The sequence below is a fragment of the Bombus fervidus genome, chromosome 1, assembly GCF_041682495.2.
Source record: "Bombus fervidus isolate BK054 chromosome 1, iyBomFerv1, whole genome shotgun sequence".
NCBI lineage: Eukaryota > Metazoa > Arthropoda > Insecta > Hymenoptera > Apidae > Bombus > Bombus fervidus.
This window is the reverse complement of record NC_091517.1, coordinates 15,317,520-15,327,486: the sequence shown is the minus strand read 5'-3', so window position 1 is coordinate 15,327,486 and position 9,967 is coordinate 15,317,520. Positions and strand designations below refer to the sequence as shown.

The following is a 9,967-nucleotide window of genomic DNA, read 5'->3' as shown; positions in this document are numbered from 1 at the left end:
ATAATTTATTATCTATATAGAATTGAAATTGTGATTTTACGAAGTTATATAAAAGATAGTTAATGCATTTTATCCAATTTATAAAAATGAGATGTTTTATATGTTTTTATGCTTTAATTTGATTATTGTCGCATAATAATATAATACTGAGTATATTAATGTATGTAAATGCTATAATTCATTAAGAATTATACTTTTTTAGTAAGAAAATATACTCTTATTAAAAATGATACTATTTGATTCTTTTGATTTGAAAAATTATGGAATAGTTTAAAAAGGAAGTTCAAATTTTGAACTATGTTCTTGCAAAATGTACACAAACTTATTTTTTACATAAATTATTATTTAAATTTGCCAAATAAATTTCCATTCCTAAACATCCTGCTTTCAAAGCATTTCTTTCTACACTATTCCATAGAGAACTCATGAACAAAATATAACATAATATTGCTGTCAAAAAAATACGTATTATATTAAGTCCAATAGTTACATCGAGAGATGTAAAGGAACAGTCTAACCCCATAGACCAAACAAGTGGTATAATTAATATACAGCAAACCAATAGATACCAAAATCGCTGCCGACGAACCGTTTTCAATGACGTTTCACATATACTTATGGCTTCCTTTATTGAATCTTTGACATCTACATTTATAGTTTGAAATTCACCTATAATAATAAAGATGTAAGTATTAAATGACTTACCATATATATTATTATTATACATATTATATATATCACTATATTTATTAGCTTACCAGGAATAAATTTAAAAGTTGCCATAATAGCCTCATGATCAGAATAACTGAAGTCTTTGTAAGGTATCCGTTTTGGAAATGGATGTTGAAAATTTGTTACCTCTATCTACGAATAATATATTATTAATATGGTTATTTCTAGGCAATTTCCTACGAAAATAACTAACAAATAAAAATAATTTAATGCACCTTAACATTCTTTGAACCTTGATATAAAATATGATCTATACGTTTCCCCTCAGGACAAGTTCTTGCAAGTTTAGAACTAGTATAACTATTATTGGCACACTCATTGGTCCCTAAATTACTTGAAATATTTGAGCAAGCATCTGCCAAACCAGCAACGCCACAAATGATTTTATAAGCTAAATCTTGAGGTTCTGCATTAAGGTCACCTCCTAATATTACAGAATCAGCACCACCAGAAGTCATTCTAATAAATTGGGCAGTATCAAAAGCTTGTAGAACTCTATGTGCTGTGTATTCATTACTGTGATTATTGTATTCTGCATGTAACTAAAATATTAAACATATTTAATATTTATTGATATGTCCAAAACTATATGAATAAAAACTACAAATCTCAATAATTAAATTTACATGTGCAATATAAACATTAATGTTCATATTATGAATTTGAAGTCTACAGAGTCCAACACCTTTTCCACCAAACCAATCTCCATGATGTATTTTATGTACATATCCATTTAAAGGCCATTTATGAAATATTACATCTTTAATAGGAAATCTAGATAAGATACAAATTCCAGATCCAAGAACTCCACTATAATGCATTAAATTAAAATTACTAGTAATAAAAAAGCAAGTTTAATAGTACTATATTAATATTTAATATTATATAAAAATATATATTTAAATTTAATTTAATTTAAATATATATTTTATATTAAAAATATATTTAATATATAAAAATGAGATATTTGCCTGTAAAAATAATGTGAGTAAGGTAACTGTTCTTCTGTCTTAGCTCTTATCATTTTGAAATCTTTAACAGACCATACCTCTTGTAGACAAATGATATCATAATTTTCTGTAGCAAATTTTTCTGCAATTGCTGTCATACGAACATTCCTATTTCGTGAAACATATGGTATCCCCCTAAAATATAAAATGTTATGAATATATGACAGTATGTATACTTATGTTAACTATAATTTTGTATTCTAGATATAGGAAAATATTTATAAAAAATATAATTGGTATAAAAATAATTAATTCTAAACTAGATTCAAACTAATAAAAGTAATCCTGTATTACATCATAATGCAACTTACCAACAATTTAAAGTTAGAATACTTATTAACGTTTTTACATTTGTCATCTTTATATCATCTTTTATGTCTGACATCTTTTATGGTTTTATTGTTTCAAACAGATTAATGCAAATATATTTTCCCGCAATCAAATCTGCAATTGTGATATAATAAGTACTTCTTCTTATTAATTTTTTCCAACATTTATCAATATCATACTTCATACATATATATGTACTTTATATATGAAATTGTGATAATAATTTTCTTTAACCAAAATTACAAAAATATGAAGAGAATGATTTTAAAAAATTCTGACTTATTATTGTTCTTTTTATCACAGATTCGAAATTTAAAAGATTGAAATAGTGGCAATAATGCCTTCATGGTCACGTTAGAACTTATCACACAATTTGTTCTTCGATTGTTAAGAATAAATTGTTATCTATATATATGTTATAACTATATATTATCTATATATATTATCTATATATAGCGTTAGAGAGGAAATTTTCTCTTTGCTAGCGTATTACGAATTTAGTCTCCACACTTTACATGTACAATATCTAAGCAATGGTTCTCAACTTTCCTGTATGAACAGCAAATTTTTAATTTATTTAAAAATGTTTCTCTTTATAAATTACATAATTAAATGTATTTTGTTATACATAATGCAGTTGTTATAAAATATTTAATAAAATTTAGTAGAATATGGAAATATTCTATAAAACTTTTTACAATATATCATATACAAAAAAAATTGATGCAGTAACAATCACTGTAGTCAGTGTAGTCATCTTTGTAATAGTACTTACTTTAATCTAATATAGTCTAATGTAATCTTACTTCTAATCCTTTACTTTGGTATTTATAAATATTTTAACTAATTACAGTTAACAAAAATAGCTATATGAATCATAATCGATGAAAAAGTAAAAATATTTAATCATCATATAACATTATTGAAATTAAATCTTAATCTTTAAGATATATATATTTTTCCGAAAAATATAGTTAATTAATAAAGTTGCATTGAATTAAATACATATTGAATAAATTAAACCAACCTTTTTAGTATAAATTTTTATTTTAAAAGGGTCAAGTATGTAATTGTATGTAGTACTCTGTACCACTCTGTTAGTACCTAAGTATTGTTGATAGGATAATCATCTTATGTTTTCTAAGGTGAGGGTGGAGTGTTAAAGATATAATTGTGTATAAGGTATAATTAGAAATTATTGTACTAAAATGTATTGAATAAATTGCAAAATAATCAAGAATTATTTCGCTTTATAATAAAGAACTCGAAATTTTAGTATACTTGTCTCTAGAAACGTAACCTCTATAGAGGTAAGTTAAATTATAACTGTAATGATTATTTTGATAAATTTTTATGTCAAACTTTAATTTTTGTGATTATTAACTTGCTCCTAGACCTTCATTTAAAATTCTACCCATAAATGTTTCTAAAAAATAGATTAATTGTATATATTTTCAATGCGATTTTATCATTAATAATATGTAATGTTTTTATCTAGGTTTATATTTAAGTTGTAATGGCTACTGATAAAGTAACTTTGGGTGATGCCTTATCCAATGTTGATGTACTTGATGAATTTACATTACCTGATGAACAACCTTGTATTGAAGCACAACCATGTTCTGTAGTATATCAAGCCAATTTTGATACTAATTTTGAAGATAGAAATGGCTTTGTTACTGGGATTGCTAAGTACATTGAAGAAGCTACTGTTCATGCAAGTTTGGTAAATAAGTATCTGATATTAGATAACTCTATCTTTATGCTATCAATAGAATTATTACATATATAATCTATAATTTTTAATTTAAAGAATGAATTATTAGAAGAAGGTTTAAAGCATGCTGTGATGTTATATACTTGGAGATGTTGTTCTCGTGCAATACCTCAGCCAAAATCTAATGAACAGCCCAACAGAGTAGAAATTTATGAAAAAACAGTAGAAGTATTAGCACCAGAAGTAAATAAATTATTAAATTTTATGTATTTTCAAGTATGTATAATAAAAATATCTAATAACTTGTTATTATATGCATATTGATAAAGTTGAATTTATTACATACAAATAATAAATGAATGTTAATCTTCAGAGAAAGGCAATTGAAAGATTTTCTGGAGAAGTAAAACGTTTGTGTCATCATGAAAAAAGAAAAGATTTTGTTTCTGAAGCATATTTACTCACTTTAGGAAAATTTATCAATATGTTTGCAGTTTTGGATGAACTTAAAAATATGAAATCTAGTGTAAAAAATGATTATTCCACATACCGAAGGTAACTATTACTCTTTTTAAATTTATTAAATTATTAAAATTTTTATTGTAAATAGCTATATTCTTATTTTAGAGCTGCTCAGTTCCTTAAAGTAATGTCTGATTCTCAAACATTACAAGAATCTCAAAATTTATCAATGTTTTTAGCTACACAAAATAAAATTCGTGATACAGTAAAAGAAAATTTAGAAAAAATTCCAGGATATGAAGAATTACTTGCAGATGTTGTTAATATATGTGTTCATATGTTTGAAACTAAAATGTATTTGACTCCAAATGAAAAACATATGTTGGTAAAAGTGATGGGATTTGGTTTATTTTTAATGGATAGTGAGCTTTGCAATATTAATAAGTTAGATCAGAAAAAGAAATTAAAATTAGATAGAATTGATAGAATTTTCAAAAACTTGGAAGTAGTGCCATTGTTTGGTGATATGCAAATTGCACCTTTTAATTATATTAAACGGTCTAAACATTTTGATGCTTCAAAATGGCCATTGTCTTCTTCATCAAATAGTATGAGTCCACAAGCAGATCTTATGGTACATCTTCCACAAATTAGAGAAGATCATGTTAAATATATTAGTGAATTAGCAAGGTGAGAATAAAAATATTTCCGAAATTAAGAAAAATGCTAATTTTCAAACTTATAAAGATATATTTGCTGTAATATAGATACAGTAATGAAGTAACTACGACATACAAGGAATGTGGCAGTGATGCGGAAAATCGAGAAACCGCAGAATTAGCGTTACGTGGATTACAATTACTTTCTCAGTGGACAAGTGTAGTAACAGAACTTTATAGTTGGAAACTTCTACATCCTACTGATCATCATATGAATAAAGAATGTCCCCAGGAAGCTGAAGAATATGAAAGAGTAAGACATTATTTATTATTTTTACTAACTATATGATGTATACTAATATCTTTTCTTTTTATCAGGCTACGCGTTATAATTATACAGATGAAGAAAAATTTGCTCTGATAGAAGTAATTGCAATGATTAAAGGATTACAAGTATTAATGGCGCGTATGGAAACAGTTTTTATTGACGCAATACGTAGAAACATATATGCGGAATTACAAGATTTTGTTCAACTTACATTGCGAGAACCATTACGTAAAGCAATTAAAAATAAAAAGGATCTTATTAGGAGGTTTGTATATTATTTTTTATTTATATGGAAGCGTGCTTTTCTTTTTTATATAAAAATAGTTCCATATAATTGTTTAACGATTTATAAACGTTTATTATATTCTTCAGTATCATTGTGTCAGTACGAGAAACTTGTGCCGATTGGCATTTTGGAGTAGAGCCATTAGGAGATCCTGCACTAAAAGGAAAGAAGGATCCTGATAATGGATTTGGTATTAAAGTACCGCGTCGAAATGTTGGTAAGATTAAAAATAAATATAATTACATTTTTGAATAATATACTTCAATACTTTATTAAAAGATGTATTTCCTCAGGGCCCTCTTCAACACAGCTCTATATGGTCCGTACTATGTTAGAATCATTAATTGCGGATAAAAGTGGCGGAAAACGTACTTTGAGGAAAGACATTGATGGCCAATACCTTGTGCAAATCGATCAGTTTCATAAAACTAGCTTTTATTGGAGTTACCTCTTAAATTTTAGTGGTTAGTATAATGAATTAGATATAGTTACATTTCGTATTAAAATAGGATAATAATAGCGTTATTTTATTTCAGAATCATTACAAGATTGTTGTGACTTATCCCAATTGTGGTACAGAGAATTTTATCTAGAAATGACCATGGGTCGGAAGATACAAGTAACTAAACATTTGTTTAATATAGTTTAACATAGTTTATTAAAAAATGATAGTTGATATTATTGCTTCATTTTTTACTAAATACCAGTAAATATTTTGTATTAATATATGTATGCAAAAAATATTATTAAATAGCGTTTTGTGTGCTTGATTTCATGACTAGAAATGCCAAGTTCGTCACCAGCATAATGAAGAGTGCAGCGATTTGATTACCATGGAGAAACGTATTCAAGTATGTTGTTAGACACGAGTGATGTAGCAGTTATTTATGCTTATAATTTCTTGCAATGATCATCAATAATATGGTTTACTGATTTCATTATTATTATTATTATTATTATTATTATGTTTCTATTGTATAAATTTTAACTAATATATAGAGAATACATGTTCTACGGTTTTTTAAGCATTGAGTTGTTATAAGTTTATTGTTTCACAAATAATATGCATTAAATAATGAAATCAATATATGTCTGTTAAAAAATAATTTTATTAGTACAATTGTACAAACTATTTAATGAAAGTGTATAATTATTATATTATTAATGTATTAAGATCTATAATTGATAATATGTAAATTATTTTATAAGTTTTAAAAGCTTTTAATATATGTTTCAGTTTCCAATTGAAATGTCCATGCCATGGATTTTGACTGATCATATATTACGAAGCAAGGAACCATCAATGATGGAGTAAGTAAAAAAGAAATATATCTATCGTTTAAAAAATATTTTGTAACGTAATATTTTGTTTTTAGGTACGTTTTATATCCACTTGACTTATACAATGATAGTGCATTATATGCTTTGACAATATTTCGTAAACAGTTTCTTTATGATGAAGTAGAAGCTGAAGTAAATTTATGTTTCGATCAATTTGTTTACAAGCTTAGTGAGCAAATTTTTGCTCACTATAAACAACTTGCTGCAAGTATATTGTTAGATAAAAGATTTCGAGTAGAATGTGTTGCGTTAGGAGCCTATTTGCTTCCATATCCTCGTGCTAATAGATACGAAACTTTATTAAAACAAAGGCATGTTCAGTTACTTGGAAGAAGTATTGATTTGAACAAATTGATTACGCAACGCATTAATGCAGATATGCAAAAATCATTAGATTTAGCAATTAGTAAATTTGAATCTGGCGATATAACAGGAGTTGTGGTAAGTTGAATTATTAAATTTAATATGTTGTATTTGTATTTAATTTGCATTCAATATGTATTTTAATAACTTAATATCTTGTGTACTAAAGGAATTGGAAGGACTTTTACAAGTGAATCGTCTTACTCATAAACTTTTAAGTAAATGGCTTGCATTAGATGAATATGATGCTATGTTTCGTGAAGCAAATCATAATGTTTTAGCCCCATATGGAAGAATCACACTTCATGTATTTTGGGAATTGAATTATGACTTTTTACCGAATTATTGTTATAATGCAGCAACAAATAGGTATAATTGTGTTATAAAGTAAAACCCAATTATATAAATACATACAGAATTCATAATTATTTGTATTAAAAATAAAATATATTTATAATAGGTTTGTAAAATGTCGTGGGCTTCAATTTGTACAAGCAGTACATAGAGATAAACCTCCTCAAATGTCTCATCATTATCTTTGGGGAAGTAAACAATTAAATTTAGCATATAGTACACAATATGGGCAATATTCGGGATTTGTTGGACCACAACATTTCCGTACAATGTGTAAACTCCTTGGATATCAAGGTATTGCAGTAGTAATGGAAGAACTTTTAAAAATTGTGAAATCTCTAATTCAAGGAAGTTTACATCAATTTACTAAGACATTAATGGAGGCTATGCCAAAAGTTTGTAAACTTCCAAGATACGATTATGGATCCCCAGGAGTTTTGGGATATTATCATGCTCAATTAAATGACATTGTGCAATATCCAGATGCTAAAACGGAACTTTTTCATAATTTTCGCGAGTTTGGTAACACAATCTTATTTTGTCTTTTAATGGAACAAGCTTTATCACAAGAAGAGGTTTGTGATTTGTTACATGCAGCACCATTTCAAAATATATTACCAAGACCATATTGTAAAGGTAATATTTTTAAATTATATGTGCAAAACAATCTTATTTTTTAAAATATTATAATAACTTCAATTTTAGAGGGTGAAAAACCAGAGACTAAGCAGAAACGACTTGAAGCCAAATATGCAGCTTTACAAATTGTCCCCAATGTAGATAATTTAGGCACAGCTAAAGTAAGTAATAAAATGAATATACACATTATGTAACATATGCAAATAATAAAAATATATAAGATGTCTAATTGTGTTATAAACTTAAAATTATTTTAATCATACAGCAAGCAATGATTGCCAGAGAAGGAGATTTATTAACCCGAGAACGGCTTTGTTGTGGTTTGTCTATATTTGAAGTAGTGCTCAGTAGACTACGTAGTTTCTTAGATGATCCTATTTGGGTTGGTCCTCCTCCTGTAAATGGAGTAATGAATGTTGATGAATGTACAGAATTTCATAGATTATGGAGTGCGTTACAATTTGTATATTGCATTCCTGTTGGAGAAACAGAATTTACTGTTGAGTAAGTAATATGTAATTTTACTATTAGTAATAATACAGGTTTTATAATTTAATACCATTTTCATTATAGAGAACTATTTGGTGAGGGTTTACATTGGGCTGGATGTGCTATGATTGTATTACTTGGTCAACAAAGGAGATTCGAAGCTCTTGATTTTTGCTATCATATTTTGAGAGTACAACGTGTTGATGGTAAAGATGAAAACGTTAAAGGAATCGTAAGTATTTATACATGAGTTGTAATATAATATTTTTGATTATTAAATATTTAATCGTTATTCATTTTAAATAGCACTTAAAAAGAATGGTGGATAGGATTAGAAGATTCCAAGTGCTAAATTCACAAATTTTTGCTGTATTAAACAAATATTTGAAGAGTGGAGATAGTGACGCAACAAGCGTTGAACACGTTCGATGTTTTCCACCTCCAATTCACCCCTCGCTTGCTCATGTACAACAGCAACACTATCATACACCAGAATATTTACGTCAAATGAATCATCAGTGAAATAATATAAGTATTATAAGCAAGAATATTTATAATTTAGTATAATCAAGGATGAATCTCACCTTTTAAATTACTTGTAAGAGGAATTTGGAGCATTTATCTAAATTTTCTTAAGGTAACGTTTCCATTAGTGCATATAACGTTGAAATAAGTTTATTGAAATCATTAAAATTTGTTTCATTTTTCTGTAAAAAGATATAAATTTTTATATATAATTTGTAATAATATTATAATTATGCATAGTACGTTGTTAACCCTTTAAGGTCCATCTTCGTAATATTACGTTTGATGTATTATGCAAAGCGTTTTTTTAAACGCATTTTTCTAAAATTCAGTGAACCCTTAAGGAGGTAATATTCAATATATTTGATCAATAAGAATATTCATATATCTCATATATTATTTAAAATATTTCCCAATCTTATATTTTTTATGTAAAATAAGATTCTTATTATTGATAACTTTTTATACATACATGAGTACGAAAGTACGAATACTTGGAAATTGCATAAAAATTTCAAATCTTTGAATTAAGAATTATATATCTTTTAGTATCAGTATTATTTATCATAATATGACAGCAAATATATTATGAACTCTGGCATTACAGTCCATTTTATATATTTGTATTAAATTAATTTCTTTTTACAAATTAAATGTAAATTATAAGAAATACTTGACATATTTATAATCATTGTTGAATATCTTATGAATATCTTTCAGTCCTTTTTGTAA

General features: G+C 26.4%; 2 protein-coding genes across 5 annotated transcripts; one reads left to right on the top strand and one right to left on the bottom strand.

Moving 5' to 3' along the window:
• Positions 1-10: 10 nt before the first annotated feature.
• Positions 11-3,779, bottom strand: Nsmase (neutral sphingomyelinase). Of its 4 annotated transcripts, none has more exons than XM_072004025.1 (7): positions 3,659-3,779; positions 2,054-2,186; positions 1,704-1,877; positions 1,359-1,542; positions 948-1,274; positions 759-864; positions 12-669 (listed from the first exon to the last, which is right to left on the bottom strand). In XM_072004025.1, the coding sequence occupies exons 2-7, from the start codon at positions 2,125-2,127 to the stop codon at positions 323-325; spliced, it is 1,212 nt and encodes a 403-aa protein (XP_071860126.1). In that variant the 5' UTR covers positions 2,128-2,186; positions 3,659-3,779; the 3' UTR covers positions 12-322. The 4 variants fall into 4 exon arrangements, with proteins under 4 accessions (XP_071860134.1, XP_071860126.1, XP_071860107.1 ...); XM_072004006.1 differs by lacking the exon at positions 3,659-3,779 and adding an exon at positions 3,100-3,236; XM_072004015.1 differs by lacking the exon at positions 3,659-3,779 and adding an exon at positions 2,271-2,564.
• Positions 3,245-9,351, top strand: Sra-1 (Cytoplasmic FMR1-interacting protein Sra-1). The gene is made up of 19 exons (XM_072003913.1): positions 3,245-3,382; positions 3,571-3,798; positions 3,886-4,065; positions 4,163-4,344; positions 4,417-4,941; positions 5,019-5,223; positions 5,289-5,503; positions 5,611-5,741; positions 5,818-5,988; positions 6,061-6,143; positions 6,307-6,375; positions 6,762-6,835; positions 6,901-7,306; positions 7,398-7,597; positions 7,689-8,218; positions 8,288-8,382; positions 8,487-8,725; positions 8,795-8,942; positions 9,017-9,351. Exons 2-19 carry the CDS (start codon positions 3,589-3,591, stop codon positions 9,230-9,232), a joined length of 3,879 nt encoding a protein of 1,292 aa, XP_071860014.1. The 5' UTR covers positions 3,245-3,382; positions 3,571-3,588; the 3' UTR covers positions 9,233-9,351.
• Positions 9,352-9,967: the final 616 nt, after the last annotated feature.

Coding starts and splice junctions, on each gene's coding strand:
- Nsmase (XM_072004025.1), bottom strand. CDS start 2,127: ATGTCAGACATAAAAGATGATATAAAGATGACAAATGTAAAAACGTTA. Junction 1,543..1,703: donor TACTCACATTATTTTTACAG/GCAAATATCTCA, acceptor AATGCATTATAG/TGGAGTTCTTGGATCTGGAA. Junction 865..947: donor AAGGTTCAAAGAATGTTAAG/GTGCATTAAATT, acceptor TATTATTCGTAG/ATAGAGGTAACAAATTTTCA.
- Sra-1 (XM_072003913.1), top strand. CDS start 3,589: ATGGCTACTGATAAAGTAACTTTGGGTGATGCCTTATCCAATGTTGAT. Junction 8,219..8,287: donor ACCAAGACCATATTGTAAAG/GTAATATTTTTA, acceptor CTTCAATTTTAG/AGGGTGAAAAACCAGAGACT. Junction 8,726..8,794: donor GAAACAGAATTTACTGTTGA/GTAAGTAATATG, acceptor TTTTCATTATAG/AGAACTATTTGGTGAGGGTT.